Source organism: Ceratotherium simum, chromosome 24, assembly GCF_057802395.1.
Source record: "Ceratotherium simum simum isolate JZ-2026a chromosome 24, ASM5780239v1, whole genome shotgun sequence".
NCBI lineage: Eukaryota > Metazoa > Chordata > Mammalia > Perissodactyla > Rhinocerotidae > Ceratotherium > Ceratotherium simum.
Window position 1 is genome coordinate 26336756 of NC_141923.1, and position 25552 is coordinate 26362307.

The following is a 25552-nucleotide window of genomic DNA, read 5'->3' on the forward strand; positions in this document are numbered from 1 at the left end:
ATTAAATCCACATATTGAATAGTTCCAGCTGAATTTTTAATTTAACCAGGAATTTTAATTAGTTTGATACAGAAAATGAAGAACCCTATTTCCAAGTGGAGGAAAACTTTCTTTAAAGGAAATGTTTCACAGCCAAATCAGATGTATGGAACAGACATTAAAAAGTAACAGTATTTGTTTATTTTTCACCCCAGGCCTTTCCCCTGGTTTGATCTGACTGCTGTGCAACTCAAGGAAACTCCCTTTAGCCAGCATCTCTCAACCAGTACTGCTCTCCAGGACCACCTTACCCAACTATACTGTGATTCATTTGGTATCTCTCTAACCAAAGAACAACAGCCAGTGGTTTCCACAGGCTCTCCATCCCAATAAGAGAAGAGACCTCAGGAATCAGGATTTTTTCTCCCTCTACACTGGTTGTGCCCTGATCATCACAAGTGACAGTGGGATTCATGTGACTGTATGGTGTTTGCCATATGTTAGGCATTAAGGAATTAGAAAATTATACTGATGGCTCTTTAACATGTAGAATAAAACAAGAGTTCCTTTACATCGCATATTTGGGTGTGTCTGGGTTTTGGAAGCAAACAAATGAAACTACCTAACCTCACACACTTAAGTACGCTGCTTCCCCAGGAAAGCCTTGTTAATACAAATTCTTTCTCTTCTAAAAGCTAAATTAAATGAGTTATAATGTCATTATTAGACAGTTATATTCTGTAGCTTCTTTTCCTGTAGCAGTATGTAGCTGACAAATGATATAGCCTGATTTTCCTCCCATTTTGGATAGAGAAGTAAAATGTGTGGTAAAAATCTTAATTGAATTAAACTCATTTCATGCTTATTTCAGCTATCTATGACTGTTCTGGTACTATCTTATTTAAAGCTGTTCCCATTTAAACCCATAAAACCATCTTTAAAAATAGCTGGCCCTTATATTAAATGGCTAAAAAGAATTTTGCAAAATATAGATCTTAGTCCTACAATGCAAATTTATTTCCTTTATGTTTTGCAAATACTTTGTCAATTATAAAAGAGTAGAAAACAACAGCAGTGACCATCAAGCTGAGAAAGGATGACACTGACTATGCTTTGTCATTGAACAGAACCATTGTTTGCTAAATGCTAAAGTGCTTTTCATCAAAACCATTCACTATACATGTAAACCACCATGGTCTTAGGTTAATCATTTACATTTTTCTTTTTTGCATAATTGTGAGCCAGGCAAACTCAATGGTGTGGTGTTGAATGATCTGAGATAAAATTTTGTTAGTTCAATTTGGGAAAAAATTAGGTTCATCATCAAATATTAACACTTGGGATACATACTAATTTGAGGCACTGTTCCTTCTCTCAGGAGGAAAAAAAAGAAAGGGATTCCTTTGACTATTCATTCAAGTGTAGGGAACTGGACAGGGTACATCATTGCCCTTCTGAATTATAGAGGTCCCATAGTGGTTTTTAGGATTAAAAAGTCAGACTGGGAAGAGAAAGTGCAGTTAAGTCTGTAAAACCAGAGGGGAACTTGCGCCACTCAAGCAACAGGAAGTATTTTGTAATACGGAAACTAATAAACAGAAACCTCATTAACTAGGACTGGGGGTGGGGCAAACGGGGGAGCCCTACTTTGCCCTACTTTGCCCTACTTTGATAGCAGAGCCCAACAGGAAGAAGAAAGACTGCCTCTTCTTGACTGGCAAGAAGCTCAGCCAATGAGAGACTGTCACAACTCAGCCAATGAAAAACCACTACACTTCCAACTTTCAATTCCTCCAGTGTACTTCTTTTATAATCGTCCTCCCAAATTCCTCTTCCCCTCTATAAAAGGGTTAGCTCTTCCCCTTGCTGCTTGGTACTTGCACGTAGCTCCCCATGGTTGCAGACCCTGAATTGCAATTCTTTGCTGATCCCAAATAAATCCATTTTTGCGGGAGAAAAAATTGGCTGTCTCTTTATTTAGGTCAACAGTAATTTCTTTCGAGCAGTCCAGTCATGGGTAGACTCTGGCCTGAATTTCATTTTATAAAGGTCTGGAAGGGACCACATAAAAAAGCCTATGGTCAATGGTACTTCTATAAGCCATGTTGTTTGTAAGGAAAAATACCAATCTAAAAACATATATTTAAAAATTTTTTTTCTAATGCCAAAAGAGAAAAAGAACTTCCCCCTCCTTTTTCTTAAAACATTTCCTTTAGAAAACTTGTAATTTAAATCCTTTTTCTCTGTTTTTGAGATTTATGTAACTTTTTTAAAAAACTGAATAAGCCTTCTGCCATTTTAACATCCCAGGACTATGTTTTGGGGGCCTTGGAGCTATCTCTTTGAAATGGGAGCATGGAGGAGGAGGGCACCTTGTCTCCCTGACTCTGTGGGAGTTTAGCCCAAGTGCCCTGCTCCAAGTAGTCACTTCCTGTTTGTTATAAAGATATGGAGAAGTTCTATTTTTCCTTTGGATACAGACAGTTAACTCACAGGTAATGGATTGTATCTGCCTGGCTAAATAAAAGGGTGAGACTTCCTTGTCTTTGCAACTCTTCAGTGGCTTACCTGTGATGTGCATCACAGTCTGATTTAATGCGGATTCAATAATAAAACTGTTTCTTTTTCTACATTTCTACATTGTGGAGAGGATTATCTGGGTTGGCAGGAGATTTTGCTTTTAATTCTATTTCCCCAACATGTTCCTACTACCAGATACATTATTAGAATTTATCAGGAATTCTTACAATTACCCAGAAACAGAAATATTGCTATGTTTGTTTCAACAAGGGGCTAAATTGATACACAAATAAAGGGAAGGTGCTGTGACTGGGTGGGAGAATTAGGAATGGAGCCAGCAGTTCTCACTCTGATCCTTAATGAAGAAGAGAAGAAGAAAATCCAAAAAGACCACACTTCTTCCCCCAACTAATTTAGTTTGATCTTTCAAGCTAAGTGAAATGGCTTTTCCCTATGGTTCAGAGTAATATAATGCTTCATTCTCTTCAGGGGCAGTCATTTGTGGAGCATAATCCTGTAATCCTGCTGCTTGCACAAATTCAGAGAAGGTCAAGGCATCAGATTTTACCCCGGTATGACCTTTCTGCTCTAAAAATAAGCCGATAGTGTCCCTATAGGGAAGGCTGATGCTGCGTCTGAATAATGGCTCTTCAATGCCCAGTAGCTCCCGAGTATGCTGAGAAATTACCTGAAATACAAGGATAATTTTTTAATGGGACTAATCTGAAAATACAACTAAATCAAAGTTTTACTTAGTTTCCTCGGACTCTTGAATGCTAACCCCTTTAGTTATTTCTATGGGAAAATAAAATAATGAAATGACAGACTGAAAGGCTAACTAGCCTGGCCTTATTTGATTTATTATCTTTTTAAAAGTACCACTTACAGATGTTTCCAGGCCCCTGCATCAGATGGCCATAGATGAGTTCATTTCTTTCTTTTGGCTGAGCAATCTGACCAACCATATGAGCAGATAATATGTTCAGATTAGGAGCCATGACTATCTCTGAGAAGGTTAACAAATAACTTGTCTATAAGGGGCTCAGTTAATTTGCAACTAGAAAAAGAATCATTACTCAAATAATTATTCAATTTGTTTGACTAAAAATAAATCCCAAACAGTAAAAAGCAGACATTGAAGTTCCAGCTCTTTTCTTAGTATCCATACTTGTATATTCTTTTAAAAATCTTTTGCCACAATTTTCAGTGTCTCTATAACATAATTGGTATTCATTAAGCACCATATCACTTGATATCCTAGATTAAACTGTCACTGCATTTTCTTTTTTTTTTTTTTAAAGATTTTATTTATTTATTTATTTTTCCCCCCAAAGCCCCCGTAGATAGTTGTATGTCATAGCTGCACATCCTTGTAGTTGCTGTATGTGGGACGCGGCCTCAGCATGGCCAGAGAAGTGGTGCGTCGGTGCGCGCCCGGGATCTGAACCCGGGTCACCAGCAGTGGAGCGCGCTCACTTAACCGCTAAGCCACGGGGCTGGCCCTGTCACTGCATTTTCAATTCTGGCTTTAATCATAGGTCTGTTATAACATTGCTATTTGAATTCATATTCTGCATCTGGATGAGAATGTAGTCCATGAAATTGCTGCTAGAACACAGCCAGAGGAGTATGTAGAATTTTTTTTTAGTTTAAAACTACTGGCTGTAGTCACAAGGCTGTAAAATTCATGCCACAGACAATTCTAAACCTGATGCAAAACTGCCCATTAGCAATGTATTTTAGATAGGCAAGACATCTTTCTTCTCAAATCTTACTTGAATTGGTTTTGTTTAGACTCTACAGATGGTTTGTGGGTAAAAGAGAGAGTCTACATGGTTGCCTTGCATTCCCAGTGGGAATACTAATTGAGGTCTGTAGCAACTGAGGTTTCTGAGTTGAGATTCAAATTACTACAGGTGGCTCTCAAGAATTCTCATTTGTAATCAGTGCTGCTCAGCGTTGAGCACCTCCTTTGGTCAGCACCTCCCCAACTCTCCTTTAGAATGCCCCTTATGGGAAGAGGTTATTTCACAGATTCACTGAGGTTTACAGATGGCGCCCCCAGGAGGGATCTTGTAGTCATAAACACATTCGCTATTAACCAAAAGAGCTACGTGCTCACTGTTGGCCAAAGAGGCCAGTACTGTTTAATATTCAAATGTAGAAATTAAAAGTGTTATAAAGCTATTGGTTACATGTGGAATCTGGAAATATAACCTAACCATCTCTCCTCTAATTCGGTGATTCTTAAGGTATGTCTGAGGTTCATGCATGGACCATGAGGGTCGTCTGATGGGCTATAAATTAATCTAAAACTGTGAGTTCTTTCTTTAGTTCTGATGAATAACAAGTAATAGACTTTATTTTTGCCTAAGACTTAAGGCAACTTACTAGTAACTTACTTCAGTTAGTAAGGATTATTAAAAATAGATATTCATGAAGATTATTAGAGTTTTTTAAGTATTCTTAATTCCACATTCTAGGATGGTGGCCCATACTCAATGCTTGGCATCACTGCAGAGCATCTACTTCACATGGCTTCAAGTAGATAATTGTAACACCTGTAGTTTTCAAGAAGATTCTATTATTATATCATCATTGTATCTTGTGTTGATCATGGTTTTTGAAGGCTGCTATTCTTGCTTTTATTTGTAAACTACTGATGGTTTTGTTTTATCATTACTAATTTATTACATACTGTTTAGTTACCTTAGAGTATGTAACTATGCACATTTGCAAAATTGGAACCTAGAATTTACTTTAATTAAACCTAAAGACATAATTGTATGGTTCAAATATGAATCATCTATACCACTATTATTAGAGCAGATGTATAGTCGCCTTAAAATCTGCTTGTTGATTCATATAACAACATGGATCAATCTTAAATGTATTTTGCTAAGCGAAAGAAGCCAGACTCAAAGGCTACATATTATTTTATTCCATTTATGCGACATTCTAGAAAAAGGCAAAACTATAGGGACGAAAAACAGATTAATGGTTGCCAGAGATTGGGGTAGAGGGATGAACTGACTACAAAGGGGACACAAGGGAAATTTTAGGGTGATAGAATTGTTCTGTATAGCTCTGAGCTGGTAGATACATGACCCTGTGCATTTGTCAAAACCCATAGAACTGTACACCACAAGAGTGACTTGACCTTAGGCAAATTTTTAAAAACTCAGGATATTTTGGGAACCCATGATGGCTTACAGGCTGTGGACAAATGAATCTACTATGACAAAGTAAGACATAATCTCATTGAAGAGGTAGAGAAGAAAGGAGGTGACCTAAATAACTTCAACTTTGAAAAAGAGTGCTTTATCTAAGTAGTGTAAGGCTAAAGACAAAAAGAACTGTACACACACACTGTACCCTATTTGGTCAATTTGTTTCTCACAGGGATACCTATTTATAAATAAGGAGAGCCAGGTCTCTCACTGTCAGAGAAAGGAGTTATAAAGAAGCAAAAGGGGATAGGAAGGATGGGAAGACTAGAATGAAGCCTGTGGTGCTGGACTAGAGTCAGAGATACCAATATGAACTCATGCTTACAGAAATAAGATAGATATTTGTGTATATGTGGGTTAGTAGAGTGCCTAGAAGCGGTGACACCCCAGCAGAAACAAGCACAACTAGTGCTCACATCTTAGTTTCTAAACACAATTCTCTGATAAAAGCAACCAAGGCTCCTTGGAGACATGGCTCCTTCTAGGGCTGCAGCAAGGAAAGTACAAAATGAGTCTGAAGTAATGTGTAGTGCCAGAAAGTGCTAAAAAAAATAAGGGGAGCATGTCAAAGGACACAGGAGCCAACCTGAAAGAGCCCTCAAATGGGGGAGAAGGGAGAATTAAATACAAAAGAGTTCCTTAAGAAGAGTTCCAATTAAACATGCAAGGAATGAGGGAAATAGAAAATCATCATTAGGACAACTTAGTAGTACTGCTGCACTGATGAATGCTAAAATTAGTGGGCAAAACTTTAAGGAGAAACAGGATATCTGAATAGCCTCAAACTATCTCCTGCAAAATATTTATTATCGTGGTGGTTTTACTATATGTCCGTAAACTCTTTGATACTCCTCCCTCCAGGAGGTGGAGCTTAATTCCCCTCTCTTTGAGTGTGGGCTGGACTTAGCAACTCACTTCTAATGAATAGGATATGAAAAGGGAAGGAGTAACCTTATAGTGAAGAAACCTGGCAGACACCACCTTAACCAAGTGATCAAGGTTAACATCTCCAGTAAATAAATCATGTTGAAATCATGTACTCCCAGATATGATGAGAAGGCTCATCACCTCTGTGATAGTCTCCCCCAAAAAGCATAACCTCATGGGAAACATGAGACAAACTAAAATTGAGGGAAATCTACAAAATACCTGACCACTACTCTTCAGTGTCAAGGTCAAGAAACACATAGAAAGATGAAGCAACTGCCACATATGGGAGGAGACCAAGGAAACATGACAGCTAAATGTAAGATGGTATCCCCAATTGGATCTTGGAACAAAAAAAGGACATCAATGGAAAAACTGCAGAAATCTGAATCAAGTCTATAGTTTAATAGTACTGTACTGACGTTAATTTCTTAGTTTCGATAAATGTACCATGGTTACATAGCATGTTAACATTAGGGGAAGCTGGGTTAAGAGCATACAGGAACTCTCTGTACTATCTTTGCAACTCTTCTGTAAAACTAAAATTATTTGAAAATTAAAAGTTAAAAAAATATTTTTGTCTAGTGATAACTGCTGACATTGTTAGTGATAATTGCTATGAATTTGTGCTATTTAAATAGTTTGCCACAAGGCATGTGTAGTAAAATTGCTGAGATGTTATAAGGCTTATAAGGCTACATTTTGTAATATAAAATCACACATATGAAAAGAATAGACAATTCATTTATGTTCTTCTCCAAATATTTATCACTGAGTTCTTTTGCTCACTTGAAGAATAGTTCAAAATATTTTGAGAATTATTTTCTAAGAGAGAAAGCTGAAGCAAGTGTAATGCTGTCTTGTCTAGCTTGTCCCTAGAGTAAAGAAGATTGACTTTCGCTCCCCTTTTAACCAACCTAATGCATCACTACAAATGGGAAGACAGGACAGTGGTTTCAAGGGCTCCCTTGGCCGGGTGAAAAGAAGAATTCGTGTTTCTTTCCTCCTGCACTCCTCACCAGTCTCACCTATACATTTAGCTCTTCTCTGGTCATCTCAGTATATTGTAGGAAGGGCAAAGGAAAGGTGAGTTATTTCTGCAGGTGAAGGATGAGTAATTGCAAAATTAAGGAAGTAAAAGGAAACTGAAGAGAATAGAAACTGGCCATAAATTAACTGCAAGGCTTGTAAATAGGGTGCACAGGTCAAATGAGCTTCAATTTCTTAGCAGCACGTCCAGAATTCTGTACTCTCAAGCAACCTGCTCTTTCTCTGCTCTTCCCACTCTCCCAAAGCCCATGAATGACGATATGGGAAAGTTAGCGTGACAAAAATAACTACATTGCTTAAGTGTTGTTATGGGATAAACTATGGATGTACTAGGTGCTATAATTAGAATGGCGGGATTAAAAATGCTTAGTATATCAGCATATTATACAATATATCAGCAGTAAGGAAGGTAACTATGGCATACTTAAGTTCATGTATGATCTCTAAAAAGTTACCTGTGTCATAGTGTATAATTAGTTTTATTATGTGGACGTAAGTGTCAAGTAAAGCTTATCTAACATACCTTTGAATGTCTTGACCTTTATATTACTCTAGTGACCTCAAGGAGAGGCCACATTTGTCTGGTGACCTTGATAATAAGTATTCTAAAGTTTGCTTATTCAAACTTCTCAGGATATAAGGATAGATCACTGGGTTCATCATTTACTCTTGAGAATTTCAGATTTTTAAGACCTCTTGTTTCTTGCAAGACCAGAAAAAGCATAATTCGAATTTTTATTATTGCATGTTGATATTGTACTTTTGGAATTAGAATGTCCAGGAAACAAAATGAATTGGCAGACTCTTAAAAATGCTTTCTCATGATAAGAAGCTGAAATTCTTGGTACTTAAATGTTTCAGGAATTTGGATTACAAGTTACTATTTTGCTAATTTTGTTCCCTATTTTTATTCAGAAAATTCAATACACTATAAACATAAGTAGAAATTAGAGCTCATAAACACATTGTATTACCTTTGAACATAAAAAGAGTAAGATATTTAGCTGGTGGTACTTGGTAGCTATGAGAAGGCCTGGTTGGAAATAACAATTTGTGATAAGTGATCCTTTTCTACATTATATATATGGAGGTTCATGGTTAGAAAAGTGTTCATTTAGAGAGGCAATATACTATAGTGGTTTATATTAGATTTTATTTATTTATTTTTTCCAAAGCCCCAGTAGATAGTTGTCTGTCATAGCTGCAGATCCTTCTAGTTGCTGTATGTGGGATGTGGCCTCAGCATGGCCGGAGAAGCGGTGCGTCGGTGCACGCCTGGGATCCGAACCCAGGCCACTGGCAGCAGAGTGCGCGCACTTAACCGCTAAGCCACGGGGCCGGCCCAGTATAGTGGTTTAAAGAAAGCACGGATTGGGAAGTCACACAGAAGGGACTTGAATCCTGGCTCTTAAACTTATTATCTGAATGATCTTGTACCTGGGATCCGAACCCAGGCCACTGGCAGCAGAGTGCGCGCACTTAACCGCTAAGCCACGGGGCCGGCCCAGTATAGTGGTTTAAAGAAAGCACGGATTGGGAAGTCACACAGAAGGGACTTGAATCCTGGCTCTTAAACTTATTATCTGAATGATCTTGTGTAAGTTGCTTCATCTTTCTGGGCCTGTCTTCTCTTCTGTCAAATGGGGATTAAGTGAAATAATGTATGTTTAGTGCCCAACACACAGTAAACACTCAGAGAAGATAGCTATTAGTAGAGTTCAAGAGATTAAATGTTCACTTAGGACTATGTGTTCAATAATTTAAAAGAATTTCTTTATATCTTGTTGCCAGGAAAAAGGTTTAGGTATTAACAATATAATTTTCTTATTTTCTAAATCCTATGACTTATGGAATTATACGGTTGTAAGGCCTGATCAAGAGTCAGCTAGGAAACAAATTCCAGAGCCTACCCTAGATTTAACAAATCAAAATCTCTGGAGCCTGGAGCCTACGAATTTTTTTTTTCCCTAAATTTCACCTGATTCTGAAGACTATCCAAGTTTGAGAACCACTGAGGCAGAGCATTTATGGGCAAGAGTATAATCAATGAAACCACTGGTATGTGGGGGTGGGGGGTATTAAAGGAAAGGTTACAAATGAGATTATGTATGTGAAGCTTTGTAAACTATAAAACACTATAAATGGAGAGTACTGTTATGTAAAAGAATCATAATCATGGACTGTTGGTGCTGGAAAGATCTTAGGAAATTGAGGTCCAGAGAGCTTAATGCAACTTGTTTCAAAGTTAGGTAGCAAAGCAGGCAAAACACGTATGGTGTTATAAAACTGCCAGATGGGTGGCAGTTTAGAGACATAAAACATATGAAGGCTTGGGAAGAGAGGTTACTGTGGGCTGGAAGGTCAGGAAAGACTTCGTGGGGAGAAGAGAATTGAGCTGGGTCCTGAAGGATGATTAAGATTCACATTAGTCATACAGGGGAAGGGGGAACTGAGCAAAGACACAGAGGGAGGAATGCACAAGATAGGTTTGTAAGGGTGTAGACCTGGGTGGCGGGAGCAGAAGACTCACGTAAAGGAGTGGTAGGGGAAAGAACGGTGGTTGAAGAAAACTTGTGGAGGGTCTTGAATCCTAAACTAAGAAGTTGAGACTATCTTGTTAGCAGAGGAGATCCAAAGGTTTCTGAGTTGTATATAAATACTTGAAAGGTGAGAGTCTAAAAGCAGAGCCTTTGAATCCAAAGGGCCTATGGGCAGAGGCTAAAAGCAGGAGGCTAGTGGAATGTTCTAGGTATGAGGTGATAAAGGTCTGAACAAATACAAATGGAAAAATCAGATGCTATAGGAGGAACTGACAGTTCTTGGGATCTTGGTGGGCATCAAAGGAGAGAGAGGAAGCAACCACTGTGAGCCTGGGGGACTGGGAGGATGATATCACCACTGACAGAAACAGGAGGCCAGCTTAGAAGAAAAGGAGGTTGGTTTGAGACAGATGGTAGCATTGTTACAGTGCTCTATAGGGAAACTTTATACACAACTCACCTTCATGTCCTCAAAATCCGTTATCCCCATCTGAGGGAGGTTTGAGCAGTTTACATGGATGAGTTTTCGGCCACTGATGAAGTTTGTGGTAAAACACTCCTGTCGGTACAATGAGAACATCACTCAAAAGACATACAGCAAAGAGAGAGAGAGGGAGGGAGGGAGGGAGGGAGAGGGAGGAAGGGGAGGAGGCAGAGAAAGGGAGGGATCGAGGGAGGAAGGAAGGAAGGAAGGAGAGGAGGGAGGAAGGGAGGAAGGAAGGAGGGAAGGGGTAGGGAAGGAAGGAGAAAGGAAGGAATTAAAAGAGAGAGAGAAGGAGGAGAGGGAGAGAGGAAATAAATAAATCATGCTTGTCTCTGGTTCTATACTGAGAAAAATTTTAAATTTAATTTTAAAGATTTTATTTATTTATTTTATTTTTCCCCCCAAAGCCCCAGTGGATAGTTGTATGCTGTAGCTGCACATCCTTCTAGTTGCTGTATGCGGGACTCAGCCTCAGGATGAACGGAGAAGTGGTGCCTCGATGCGCACCCGGGATCCGAACCCGGGCCACCAGCATCGCAGTGCGCGCACTTAACCACCAAGCCACAGGGCCGGCCCATAAATTTAATTTTAAATTAAATTCAGGGGCCGGCCCAGTGGCGCAAGTGGTTAAGTGCACTCACTCTGCTTCAGTGGCCCAGGGTTCGTGGGTTCCGATCCCAGGTGCGCACCGATGCACTGCTTGTCATGCCATGCTGTGACAGCGTCCCATATAAAGTAGAGGAAGATGGGCACAGATGTTACCTCAGGGCTGATCTTCCTCACACACACACAAAAATAATAATAAAAAAATAAATTAAATTCAAATTTAATAATGCCTCATACATTCCATCTAAGCTCTTGATTAAATTTCATATTGTTCCTTAAATACTTTTTTTTTTTTTTTGAGGGAGATCAGCCCTGAGCTAACATCCATGCTAATCCTCCTCTTTTTGCTGAGGAAGACCGGCTCTGAGCTAACATCTATTGCCAATCCTCCTCCTTTTTTTCCCCCCAAAGCCCCAGTAGATAGTTGTATGTCATAGTTGCACACCCTTCTAGTTGCTGTATGTGGGATGCGGCCTCAGCATGGCCGGACAAGCGGTGCGTCGGTGTGCACCCGGGATCTGAACCTGGGCCGCCAGTAGCAGAGGGCACGCACTTAACCGCTAAGCCACCAGGCCGGCCCTCCTTGAATATTTTTTTGGCGTGATACAACCAGCGCTTCTTTCATGACTCAATTAGATTTTCAAGTATGGGGGTACAAAAGATTTCAGATCTTGTGTGGTTTTGTGGTAGCCTAAGAACATAGTTGGCATCAGTGAAATAAAAGGATTCACTCTATCTTTTAATAAAACTATTTTTGGTTAATTGGCTATTTAAATGAGTACTGTCAGGTGCTCATGATACATATGACATATTTGGGGCAGACACTTAAGATTAATAGTACAAGTTCAAGTTAAGGGAGCTGACACTAAAACAACTTGACAAAGTACCAAAAAGTCTACCTTGGACAAAATCTATTTAAAAACTACACTTTTCTATGAAAAGAGACCTATATAAACTTCTTAGTCTTGATTCAAGGATTGCAGACAAGTATAATTACTGGAATAAATAGGAAAAACAAAGAAACGTGACCCTCCCTTCCTCCACCTAAATACAAATATACATCAGTGGAAAGGCCAAAATTAAAATCCAAGATACCTCTACTATAGTCCAGGACTTTCCTATACTCCTTCTAGTGAAGAAGAGACAAGAGCTCAGAGAAGTGTAGAGGAATAAGAGGTAGAAGGATGAGAGTATGTGATTTCAAAAAACCTTACTTTTGTATACCTTGTATTGAGGGAAGCCTAGCTGGCTAATCCACTCCGCAACTTCCTCTGGGCTCCAGTTAAGATACTCAAATTGTAGCTCAATACTTCCTTTTGGCTGGGTTTCTTTGTCTTTAGGTTCCAGTTTCTTCAACTCTGGGGACAAATCTACAACTTTCTTTTCACTAAAGGACTCTCTTAACTCCCTCTGGGATTCTGAGGGATCTGAGTATAAGTCATTATTGGTATCAGTAAGTTCAAACAGTTTCTGGGGCTCTTGAGAAAACTCATAATCTGTACTCACTGAGTCTACTTCACTCACTGTAAGAGACCCTAACACAGAATCTCTTGTAACATTTTCAGTTTCTTTTACTGACAACTTTCTTGTTTGATAGTTGGAGTGCTCCCGATCGCCCTTGTCTACAGAATGCTTAAATTTGATTGGTTCTGGCCCATCTTCTTTGCCAAATTCTACATATGTTTCTCTTCTAAGTAGTAGTTTGGCTTTATCTGGTAACTCTAGATCTTTCTCCTTAGTTGGTTCTGTTTGTGTCTTCTCTTGAACCTCTGATTTGGTCTTCTGTGGTAGCACTTGACCCATTTCCTCAGTTGATTTTCTTTTTTTTTCCTTTGGAAACTCTGGTTTAGTCTGTTCTGGTGGCTCTAGACCTTTCTCTTCAGTTGACTCTCTTAGTGTCTCCTCTGATTTGGTCTTCTGTGGTGGTGCTAGTCTTGTCTCCTCAGTTGATTTTCTCTGCTTATCTTTCTGATCTGTTGGTTTAGTGTCCTCTGGTGGCTCTAGAACTTTCTCCATAGTTGACTTTCTTTGTGTCTCCTCTTGAATGTCTGCTTTGGTCTTTCCTGATGGCTCTAGACCCATTTCCTCAATTGGTTTTCTTGTTTTTTCCTCAGAAAATTCTGATTTGATCTCTTCTAGTGGCTCTGGAACTTTCTCCTCAGTTGACTTTCTTCGTGTTTCCTCAGTAGACTTACTTGGTTTCTGGTCTGGAAACTCTGGTTTAGTCTGCTCCGATGGCTCTACCCCTTTCTCCTCAGTTGATTTTCTTTGTGTCTCTTCTGGAGGCGCTAGACCTGCCTCCTCCATAGACTTTCTTGGTTTTTCCTTTGGAAACTCTGGTTTAGTCTGCTCAGATGGCTCAATCTTTTTCTCTTCAGGTGACTCTCTTTGTGTCTCCTCTGGAATCTCTAGTGTGGTCATCTTTGGTGGCTGTAGATCTGCCTCTTCAATTGATTTTCTTGGTTTCTCACTTAGAAATTCAGGTTTGCTCTGCTCTAGAGATTCTAGATTTACTTCTTTATATTGCTCTCTAAATGATTCCTCCAGAACTTCTGGTTTGGTCTCTTCTACTAACTCTAACCTTGTCTCACTGATTGTGGCCCCTGAAACCTCAGACTCCGTTTCCTTTTCTAGATGTGTTTCTTTAGCTGACTCCATGAGTACATCCTCTGTATCATCTGGTTTAGCATCCTCTAGTGGTTCTAGGTCTGGTTCCTCAGGCTTTTCATCCATAGAGACCTCCAAATCGTTGAAAAGCTCTCCTCTCATCTCTCCGGATGTCTCTGACTTTACCTCTTGGGGAATCCCTGGCTCGGTCTTGCTAGAAAGGTCTATCTCGGACTCCTCGGGAATCTCTTCCTCCGACGTCCTGGCTGGTTTTAGGTGTGGGTGTACATTCTCAGCATTCTCTGGCGCCTGCTCTTGGGAGTCCTCTTCCTCCATCTCCGGCTGTGGCTCTTGGTCAATTTCTTCTGGTAGCTCCGGGCCTGCCTCTGCCGTGATGTCTGGTTCGGCATCTTCAGCCATTTTGAAAGGTCCAGGCAGTTCTGGTCTCTCAGACCCCAGGTCTCCTTCATCGTGGTCGGAATCATAATCTTCTGGGACTTCAGCCATGACGCAGATTAGCTGACGCGCCCAGGCCTCCTAGCAACCCCAACTTCCGATAGCGTCTCTATGGAGACCACGATTTCCCGCCGGGTCTTTCCGCATCGTCCCCCGGTTTTGTTTGCTCTTTCAAGCCCTGACTTGAAAAGCCGGCGAGCAGAAGCACGCAATAACCCTCCCGGCGCCCGGTCTCCAGCCTCCGCGGGCCGGAGCCCCTGCGACCGCTCGGGGGCCGTCGCGCCGCCCCTTCCGGCCCGCGGCTCCGCTCGGCTCTTCCCGGCGCGCCGCGGCCGCGCTCGCTCGCCCTTCGGCTGTTTCCGGAGCCGCTTGCGGCTGGCGGCGGAGGCGCTCCCGGCGCGGCTGCAGATGTCGGAGCGGCAGGCGGCTGAGGGGCCGGGCTTCTGGAGCCCCGCAGCCCGCCGAGGGCCGGCGGGCGGCGTCGGGGACGGCCCGGGAGCGGAGGGGAGCCAGGCGGCCGCCTCAGGTACGCAGCGCCGGGGCGCCGGCGGGTGGGTGCCGCCCGGCCTCGGGGCCCCGCACCCCGGCGCGAGGCTCCGCCGCGCTCTGCCCGGCGCCCCCCGGCGGAGCGGCCCCGCCTGGGCAGCCCCTTAGCGCGCGGAGCCCCTGCCTGCGCTGCTGTCCGGGCCCCGCTCCCCGGGGCCGCGACCCCCGCCCCTCCCCGGGCCCTGGGCTTCGCTCGAGGTCGTTGTCTACTCCGGTTTCGAAATGCCCTGGTTCCGGCCCCGCTTCCTTTCTCAGATCGGCCCAGGTGGTAGTGACAGGGCCGCTCTGCCCCTGGCGCCTCCTGAGCTTCAGCACGCCCGCACGTCACCCCTGGGCTGCCGGCCCCCACCCCTCTGGCCTCGTGGCCCCCCCGCTTCTGGCTCCTCACCCCGATCCCCACCTCTGTCCCAGCCTCGCCACGCGCCTCTCTGCCCCCAGCCGGGGAGGCAGCCTCGCCTTCCTCTGTCCAGACCCCGCCTTGGCTCGAGCCTCCATCCTCTTCACCCCTCAGAGGGGGAGAGATGAAGCAGACTTGGACTAGGTAGGCTGGAGTGTTTTGAGTGAACCTGGTGGCCAGAGCAAAGGCAGGAAGTAGGAGCCGAAATAGGAACTTTGGCGACCTCTCTCATTCTGCAGGACCCTCCTCCTCTTGTTCGGGAGACTGTCTCCATTTCGACCCGCTCACGTTTGGCCGTGTGCATTACTTCAGTGTCAGGGTCCACAGGCTCCAGGGTCCATCTCGCACCCTTTTACCTTTCAGCCCTCCTTCTGGATCACCACACACGATGTAACTAAAAGGATGCGCTTTGGAAGTACAAAAGGGTAGGGAGAGAGAACTGGTCTCACTAAATAGCAAGCATAAATTAATTTTCCAGGTCTGAAATTAAAAGACACCGTGAAGTATAGCGGTAGAGGTGGTGCCACGGTGCCTGGGCGGGAGTCTGAATCTTCAGTTTACTAATTAAGCGACCTTGGGCAAGTCATTTAACTAATCTATATCTGAGTTTTCTCATCTGTGAAATGTGAGTACTAATAGTCCCTGCCTAATCAGATTGCTGGGAAGATTACAGGAGCCACTGTGTGTGAGGTGCTTGGAGCCTGGCCCATGGTGCACACTATGCTGGTGTTATCCGCTGTTAGGAGAATAAGGTCTCTTTTTGCTGACCTACACTCCGTGTGCTGTTAGAGGAGGTGTCCCTGGATGTGTATCTTCTTGCATGGTGACTGTCTGCATCTTCTACTTCTGTCCCAAATATCTCCTGTCTCCTAATGCTGCTTCAGTCAAACACACACACACACACACACCCCACCTTTGAATCACCCAGCTTTTTCTTGTGACTTTATATTCTTACTTTAAAACATTTAACAATTTTTGTGTTTTTTTCTTGTTATGAACTCATACTTTATAGTAAATTAAAAATCGGTAGTATGTTTAACATAGCAATAGAAATTGTAAGCATAATTTCTGAAAGATTAAGCAAAAGAAAACTCAGAAAGTCTCATAAACATCTGTCCCTTGCATATGTCAATATTTATAAATAAAAGCTTTTTTTTTAACTTCCCCTTTAGGTCCTTGTGTGCTTATGGCACATACCCAAGCATTTTAAATAGAAAGGTCTTAAGAATAGACCAAGAATATATTGGAGGATAGTGGATTTGTCTCTGAGTGTGTCTGTTTCCCCCCCTTCAGATGGGTTCCTGCATTTTACTTTTTCCTCTCAGGATATTGATAGAGATACTTATGGTTATTTTCTTCCTCTTGCCCTCGGAAAGCAGGGTGAGTGTTGATTTCTTTTTATGTCAAATAGGGGTTTGTTATTGTAGCCCAGAGCAAGCTCTTAGCCTTCAGGTACAATTTGTTGCTAATAAAATAGTAGTCATGATAGCTTATATTAATTGAAGGCTTACTCTGTGCCAGAATGTGGAAAAAGATTTACTTATATTATCTGACTTAATCCTGTCAGCAGTCATTTTCTCTCCATTTTACAGAAGGACAGACTACGGCCAAGAGAGGTTAACTTATTTGCTCAGGTTAGCTGTGGAGTTTTTACTGTCTATATGAAATTGTAACTTTGTTATGATGAAGGTTACAATCATTTATTTTTATTGGCCATTAATCAAATATTGGTACTCCATGGGGCCTGCCCCGTGGCTTAGGGGTTAAGTGCACGCACTCCGCTCCTGGCGGCCCGGGTTCAGATCCCGGGCGCGCACCGACGCACCACTTCTCTGGCCAGGCTGAGGCCGCGTCCCACATACAGCCACTAGAAGGATGTGCAACTATGACATACAACTATCTACTGGGGCTTTGGGGAAAAAAAAGGAGGAGGATTGGCAATAGATGTTAGCTCAGAGCCCGTCTTCCTCAGCAAAGAGGAGGATTAGCATGGATGTTAGCTCAGGGCTGATCTTCCTCACACACACACACACAAAAAATTGGTACTCCAAGGCAGGTGATGGTCTTTGCCCTCAAGGTGTTTTTAGTTTGCTAAGATGAGAATACCACAGGAACAAAAGTCAACAATTCAAAACATTATATAATTGGGTATCTTTTATGACAGTTCTTGTTTGTTGTTGTTGTTGTTTTTTTTTTTTGAGGAAGATTGGCCCTGAGCTAACATCTATTGCCAAAATTCCTCCTTTTTTCCTTTATTTTCCCCAAAGCCCCAGTAGATAGTTGTATGTCATAGTTGTACATCCTTCTGGTTGTTCTATGTGGGAGGCCGCCTCAGCATGGCTTGATGAGCGGTGCTTAGGTCCACACCCAGAATCTGAACCTGTGAACCCCAGGCTGCTGAAGTGGAACACACGAACTTAACCAGTACGCCACTGGGCCAGCCCCTTATGACAGTTCTTTATGTAATTACCCCCCAAGAAACCTCCTTGAGGGTAGGAACAGAATCTATCTTGTCTATCTCCAAGAGGCCTTGACGTTGTAGAGATTCTGTAAATATTTACTGAGACAAAGTCTCAATGCAGAGACTTGGGGGAACATCAAATGAATATGAGGAATTAGGGTTGAGATAATCAAGAATGTTCCTTAGGTTAAAGCAGTGATTCTCAACAGGGAGCGATTTTGCCTCCCCCAGGGGACGTTTTGGTTGGCACAGCTGGGGAGGTGCTATTCCTGACATCTAGTGGGTAGAGGCCAAGGATGCTGCTAAACACCCTGTGATGTGTAGGACGGCCCCATAGCGAGGCATTATCAAATTATCTGGTCCCAAATGGCAGTAGTGCTGCTGCTGAGAAACCTTGTTAGAGTTAAGCTGGGTTTGCAAAGCGGTGTGTAAGTCATGCATTTGGCTTGGCTCAGAGTTATCTAGGCCTGGGAGTAAACTCAAAAAAACTGCTTCAAATTAGGAGTTTGAGTGGATCCTTCTGCCACCTTCTCTGGAAAATGATCCAATGAGTAGGCATTAGAGGCCTAAGAAAGAAATTGAAAGAAGTTTCTGTCATCCTCTTTTGGAGAGAAAACAGCAGTAAGAAATGGGCTTGGACATTCAGTTGTTATTGAATTAAGGGTTTTGATTTTTCAATGTATCTTATTCTTTCAAAGCAGGAATTTGTAATTATCCACAATAACCATAACTTGTTTTTTAAAAATATTCTCTGCAGAGAATACCTTTTGAGGGTCTTCATGTTTGTTACCTGAGGTTTTGGTGATAAAATAAGGAAAGGGTTTATGTTCTTCTTTATGAACTGTAATTGTTTTTAATAGTCCTTTTTTGTGTGTGTGTGTGGCTGAGGAAGATTCACCCTGAGCTAACATCTGTTGCCAGTCTTCCTCTTTTTTTGCTTGAGGAAGATAAGCCCTGAGCTAACATCTGTGCCCATCTTCCTCTATTTGGTATGCAGGTTGCCACCACAGCATGGCCATGACAAGTGGTGTAGGTCCACACCCAGGCCACCGAAGCGGAGCGTGTGGAACTTAACCACTACGTCACGGTGCTGGCCCTTTAATAGTCTTTTATTTGGGGCACCTGGGTCCTTCAATCTTCAAGAGGAGAGAGAGAACACTCTGTATGCCTCAGAAACTCTCTGAGGCATACATGTTGCATCACTTAAGAGGAGGCCTTTTTTTTTTTTAAGTTTAGGGAGCTTTGGGGGAAAATAAAGGGCAAAGTCTGTTATGACCCTGAAGTGAGCAGAACTTGTTTTGGTGTGTATGACCCTGAGAGCTATCAGTGCATTTAGATGTTAAGGACTGGAAACAGGTCGCGTGAACTTGCTCATGATTCTTACGTGGGACTTAGAGCAGTGCAGTAAGTCTTTCGGCAGTGGTGCAAATGTTGCATAGCTGTGGCTATTTCAATTTAAATTAAAACTTAAAAATTGGTGGCTACCATGTTGGATGGAGCAAAAGAGTGGAAGTCTGTGCCAAAGAGCCCATATGTTTTGTGGTTTTCTATTGCAGTTTCATGTCAAAATGGTATAAATTTGTCTGCCTGTGGTTATTTTTTTTCTTACAGTGATTGTATTTTTATGGTATTGAGATAGCCAGTTAGTCCTGTCGTAATTCAGTCCATAACAGAACAACCCAAGGTTTGTAATTTGAATGTCCACTTAGGAGCACGTCTCACTCATAAGGGCTGAGGAGAAATTGGATCCCATGGTCTCTGGATAAGGGTGGAATATAAACTCAGCCAGTTTCTTTTTAAGCCTCTTGAGCCTATAACCACATAACCTGCTTTTGGTTCCTCGGCACTTGAATCTAAAAGGCCAAGCTAATTATCTCTTTGCAGCCTATTTAGTGAAGGGGAAGTCCTATGAGACCTGTTCTCAAGAACTCTGACCTGATATTCAAATGCTTAGAAAAAACCTGCTTTTCCGTTCTCTTTGTAGAGAAAGTACAAAATTCGCTGTAAATTTAAACTGTAGTGTGATCAGAATGTCTGAAACCATATTCTGGTAACCTAGAAAGAAAACTCATATTTTAAAAACTGTTAAATCATTTTAAGAAAGTTTATTTTTTTCCCTCTCACCTTTGCTTTAGAGGCCATCAATTATAATTTGAGTTATTCTTGAGCTTCCATTTTCCCTTCTCCATTCATTGTTTCCAAGACTTTGGCCGTTCAGGTACCACAGTCATGATTTTTGCCATAATACATTCCAATATTATTTGGTTATTATATTTTCTTTAAATTGACATTTAAAACTTTGTTTCATTCTAAATAATATCTGTGGTATTACTAGTTTGATATATCAATTTTTCCTTATACATATTTAAATACATACCCATTAAAATAAAAAAAAAAGCATTTTCCCATATACCATCTAAATTTGCAAAACTTGTCCTGGTTTCTGTGGTCTCTTCTAGGAATACTTGTAGAATTGGTCTATGTTTGGCTGACATATTAAAAGCTATACTATAGAAAAATTGGCTTTTTCTTCTTTATAGTGGTCTAAATTTCACTAAATAAATTTAGGAAACCTAAGAAGCTGTGTTTGTATTTGTTTTCTCTCTCTTTAAAACAGGGCTGTGTCTTCCACACTTTATACTTCTGGCAATAAACTTACATATTTCTTTCTCCTTTTCTTACTTCCTGCCTCTCTGAATCCAATTACAAGTTGTTTTACCAGTAGTTCTTACATAATTTAGTGTATACCTTTAAAAATCAAAAGCAGTTATCTCTTTTCACTTTTTTTTCCTGCATATATTAAATTGTTAAGATGCTATGAGAAGTGGCACTTAACCTATGAAAAATGCTCAACCTACTTCGTAATAAGGGAAATGGAAATCATAACTACTCTGGGTAGTTCGATATCTCGCTATGTTGGTAAGAGGGTGCAGAAACAAACACTTTCACGCATTGCTGATGGGAGTGTAAATTGGTACAGATGCTATGGAGGGCATTCGTAAATATCCATCAAAATTACAATATATGCCCTCATTGATCCATTCCTTCCAGGAATTTATCCTATAGATTTATTCATGTGCCTGTTTAATGACACAAGCACAAGGTTATTATAGCATTGTTTGTAATGGTAAAGGATTAGAAAGGACATAAATATCCATTAATATGGAACTGGTTAAATAAATTATGGACTATCCGGCCAATGAAATATTAATCAGCCATAGAAAAGAATGAGAGAGCTTTTCCTATATAGTTATAGAAAAGTCTGAGATATGAGTGGAAAAAACAAAGTGCACAGTAGTATGTCTAGTATACTCATTATTTGTGTAAAAATATGTGTATATACACACACACACACTTTTTTTATATATATAAAATATTTCTGGAAGACTACACAAAACCTAATAACATTTGTTGCTTTTGGAGGTGGGGACTGAGATGGGGAAAAGTTTTCACTCTACGGTCATGCGTTGCTTAACAACGGGGATACAATCTGAGAAATGCATCATTGTGTGACCATCATAGAGTATACTTACACAAACCTAGATGACATAGCCTATTACACACCTAGGCTATATGGTACTAATCATATAGGACTGTCATCATATACGTGGTCCATCATTGACCAAAAACATCATTGTGCCGTGCATGACTGTATACTTTTACGCTTTTTGAATTTTGAATAATGTGGATATATTACTTATTCAGAAGAAATACAAATGTGTCATGAGATTCTTCACTGTGTTTATATTGTTAGAGCCATTCTATACATCTCTATTGCCTTTCTGCTCCTCAGGAACTGACCTTTTCTATCTTTTTTTCTCTCAGATGAATTTTTTATGAAATACAGGTTGTAAATCTCCTTAGAGATTTGTGTTAAGTTCATTTCTGTCTAAAAATTCAGCCTTATTGAAGTCTTCATTATGATTTGAGCAATAGGATAAGTAAAAGGGAGATAGAACCACTACTTAGATAGGCTCATACTGTTAGCCAATGACCGAAAGAAGGCAGACTTTTTAAACTTCTATTTTGTTTCCATTTTATTCACTAAAGTATCTTCAAACTGAAAAAAGTAGAGAGGCAATATAGGTTTCTGTTTTGAGTAATGGCAGACTAGGTAATTGGGATCAGTTCTCCCACTAGGGACAATTAGAAAATAATTGTCGGAATATAAACATCTGCTTGAAGATCCTGGAGAGCTAGCAAAGATAGTGAAGAATTACCAGGCTATGGAAGGATGTACCATATTCTTAGATTGGAAGACTCGATATTGTAGAGATGTCAGTTCTCCTCAACTTGATTTGTAGATAAAATGCAGCTCCGATAAAAATCCCAGCAGGGTTTTGGTGGTTTATTTGGGTGGAATTTGGCAAGCTGGTTCTAAAATATATATAGAAGTGAAAGGCCACAAATAGCAGGGATATTCAAGGGAGAACAGCAGGATGGAAAGATTATTTTAAAGCTTTTACAGAATAGTCCAATAGGCCCTAGGAATAGAATAAAAGCCTAGAAACAAAATCTTTGATTTGCAACCAAGATTGTACTGTAGAGTAGTGAAGAAAGAATGGTAAATGTTACTGGGACAGTTGAATATCCCAAGAGAAAAGAAAGAAGGAAAAGGAAAGAAACTTGATCCTTACCTCATATACCATACACACAAAAAATCAACCCTAGTTGGATTGTAGATCAAAATGTGAAAGGCAATACAATAAGCTCCTAAAAATAATATAGGAGAATATTTTCTTGATCTCAATGTAGAGAAAGATATCTTAAACAGGACACACGAAGACTAATAAAAGATTGATAAATTTTGACTACATTAAAATTCATAATTTTGGTTCATCAAGGACACCATTAAAAGAGGGAGGAGGTAAATCACAGAGTGGAAGCAGGTATTTATAATGCATGTAATTGACAAAAGGTTTGTATCCAGAACTCCTATAAATAGTAAAAAGACAATCTAGCTTTTGGCTTTTGGCTCAGAGGAGGCCAAGGTGCAACTTTCTTCCATCATCCCTAATCTGAGTTCATCCAACACCAGCCACTTCCACCATGCTGCCTAAGTTCAACCCCAACGAGATCAAAGTTGTATACCTGAGGTGCACTGTTGGGGAAGTCAGTGCCACATCTGCCCTGATCTCCAAGATCAGCCCCCTGAGTCTGTCTCCAAATAAGATTGGTGATGACATCGCCAAGGCAACCCTGATTGGAAGGCTCTGAGGATTACAGTAAAATTGACCTTTCAAAACAGGCCCAGATTGAGGTGGTACCTTCTGCCTCTGCCCTTATTGTCAAAGCCCTAAAGGAACCACCAAGAGACAGAAAGAAGCAGAAGAACATTAATCACAGTGCAAATATCGGTTTTGACAAGACTGAACATTGCTGGACAGATGTGGCACCAATCTTTAGCTAGAGAACTCTCTGGAACGAGATTCTGGGGACTGCCCAGTCTGTGGGCTGCAATGTTGTTGGCTGCCACCCTCATGACATCATAGATGGCATTAATAGTGGTGCGGTGGAATGCCCAGCTAGTTAAGAGCTACAAAGAAAAATATTTCAGTAAAGGATCATTTGACCAAATAAATAAATAAATAAATAAAAAAGACAACCCAGTAGTAATATAGACAAGAGACTTGAACAGACACTTTACAAAAGGGGATTTCTAAATGGCCAAGAAACATGATAAGTCATCAGTAATATGCAAACTAAATGAGCATATACCCATCAGAGTGGCCCAAGTAAAAAATATTAATGTGACCAAGTATCAGAGAGGGTACAGAGTAATGGGAATGCTCCTCGATGCTACCAGGAGCACATATTTGGTACAATCGCTTTGGAAAATAGTTTTGCATTATTACCAAAGTTTATCATTCAAATTTCTATGACTCAACCATTGCATTCCTAGGTTTATATTCAGCATAAATGCATGCACATGTGTACCAAGAGACATGTACAAGAATATTCATAGCAGCATTATTCATAATATCCCAAAACAAGAAATAACCCAAATTTCATTAACGGTATATTGATAAATTATGGCATATTCGTGGAATATTATACGGTGATGAAAATGAACAAATACACCCTCAACAACACGGATGAATCTTCCAAACATGATGTTGAGTGAAAGAAGCTAGACTTAAAACATTCTGTATCATTTCCCTTTGTATAGAGTTCAGAAAACAGGCAGAATGAAGTAACACTGTTTAGGAATGCATATTTAGGTGGCCCAACTATAAAGAAAAGCAAGGAAATAATTCCCATAAGTTAGGATAATGGTTACGGAGGAAGGAAGGGGATAATGATTGGGAGGATCATGAGTGAGGCTTCTGGAGTGTTAGGATGTTCTGTTTCTTGGTCTAGGTAGTTATATAGGTGTTTGCTTTGTGATAATTCATTGAGCTGCACACTTTTGTGTGCTTTTCTGTATGTGTGTTATATTTCACAATAGAAAAGATTTAAAGAGGAGTCAGTGTGTAATATAGTTATTAAGAGTGGTAGCTTTGGACTACCTGAGTCCATATCACTTCTATTCCTATTTGCTGGTCGTCTTGGGCAAGTTACTTGATTTTGCTGAGCCTCTATTTCTTAAACTATAAAAAGGAAGTAATAGTAGTGTCAACTTCACTGGTTATGCAGTTCAGTGAGATTCAGTGAAGATTCAGTAGGATGATGCCTACAGAATGCTTAGAAGGCAGTTGGCATATAGTAAGTGATCACCAAGTCTTGGCTATAATAATAAAGATGATCAGAATGAAGAAAGCGGGCCTGGCCCAGTGCTGTAGCGGTTAGGTGCGTGCACTCCACTGCTGGCGGCCCGGGTTCGGATCCCGGATGTGCACCAACGCACCACTTGTCAGGCCATGCTGTGGCGGCATCCCATATAAAGTGGAGGAAGATGGGCCCGGATGTTAGCTCAGGGCTGGTCTTCCTCAGCAAAAAGAGGAGGATTGGGCCCCCCCCGGTGGGGCAGCAGTTAAGTGCGTGCACTCCCCTGCGGCGGCCTGGGGTTCGCTGGTTCGGCCCCGGGTGCGCACAGACACACTGCTTGTCAAGCCATGCTGTGGCGGCGTCCCATATAAGTAGAGGAAGATGGGCACAGATGTTAGCTCAGGGCCAAGCTTCCTCAGAAAAAAGAGGAGGATTGGCATCAGATGTTAGCTCAGGGCTGACCTTCCTCACAAAAAAAAACAAAAAAACAAAACAAACAAAGAGGAGGATTGGCATGGATGTTAGCTCAGGGCTGTCCTTCCTCAGACACACACAACCACACTAAATAAATAAATTAATTAATTAAAAAAATTAAAAAAAAAAAAGAATGAAGATAGGATATCTAGCTACTTTAAGTTCAGATTTCTGGACCCAGGCAAATTCTATCCAGGTATTTTGGTCAGAATTCTTGGTTAGAAGCAATAGAAACTAATTCCGGCTGCCTTAAGCAGAAAGAGGATTATTGGCAGGATACAGGAGGCTCCCCACATTGTTAGAAGGCTGAGTAGACGCTAGAGGCGAAGCAGCAAGAACAGTTGGGTCAGGGCTCTTTGGCTGCCACTAGGTGAATTCTCTTTCTCCTTTGTTTCACTCCTATTTCAAATACTTAGTGGGAATATTTTAGGTCATGTGCTTGTTCCCTAACTTCCTAGGGCTGGAAAAAGAAGGATCTTCCATTCTGACTTCCATTGTATACTGTTTACAATGTCAGTGCCTCCCAGGAGGAGAAGGTTGAATATTTGAAGGACAAAACGTTGACAG

The 25552-nt window shown here is 41.0% G+C and overlaps 3 protein-coding genes and 1 pseudogene across 8 annotated transcripts in view; 3 read left to right on the top strand and 1 right to left on the bottom strand.

Moving 5' to 3' along the window:
* The window catches only part of NOXRED1 (NADP dependent oxidoreductase domain containing 1), an 18312-nt gene extending 17805 nt beyond the window's left edge, over window positions 1–507 (top strand). The window contains exon 6 of the mRNA XM_087448137.1: window positions 195–507. Coding sequence (XP_087304263.1) covers window positions 195–372 — 178 coding nt within the window. The 3' untranslated portion in view covers window positions 373–507. The remainder of the gene's footprint in view (window positions 1–194) is intronic.
* The window catches only part of SAMD15 (sterile alpha motif domain containing 15), an 18386-nt gene extending 3716 nt beyond the window's left edge, over window positions 1–14670 (bottom strand). The window contains exons 1-3 of one of the 6 annotated variants that reach the window (XM_014784448.2): window positions 12561–14670; window positions 10707–10805; window positions 975–3187 (exon numbers count right to left, since the gene is read on the bottom strand). In XM_014784448.2, coding sequence (XP_014639934.2) covers window positions 2951–3187; window positions 10707–10805; window positions 12561–14450 — 2226 coding nt within the window. In that variant the 5' untranslated portion in view covers window positions 14451–14670 and the 3' untranslated portion in view covers window positions 975–2950. Of the gene's footprint in view, window positions 1–974; window positions 3188–8618; window positions 9340–10706; window positions 10806–12550 lie in introns of those variants that run through there. The other 5 variants (XM_087448119.1, XM_087448120.1, XM_087448117.1 and 2 more) reach the window with 5 other exon arrangements.
* Window positions 14671–14760: 90 nt separating this feature from the next.
* TMED8 (transmembrane p24 trafficking protein family member 8) overlaps window positions 14761–25552 on the top strand; it is a 39317-nt gene continuing 28525 nt past the window's right edge. Inside the window, exon 1 of the mRNA XM_087448135.1 lies at window positions 14761–14925. Within this exon, the coding sequence (XP_087304261.1) occupies window positions 14808–14925 (118 nt within the window). The 5' untranslated portion in view covers window positions 14761–14807. The remainder of the gene's footprint in view (window positions 14926–25552) is intronic.
* LOC147913909 (large ribosomal subunit protein uL11 pseudogene) lies at window positions 15493–24838 on the top strand (annotated as a pseudogene).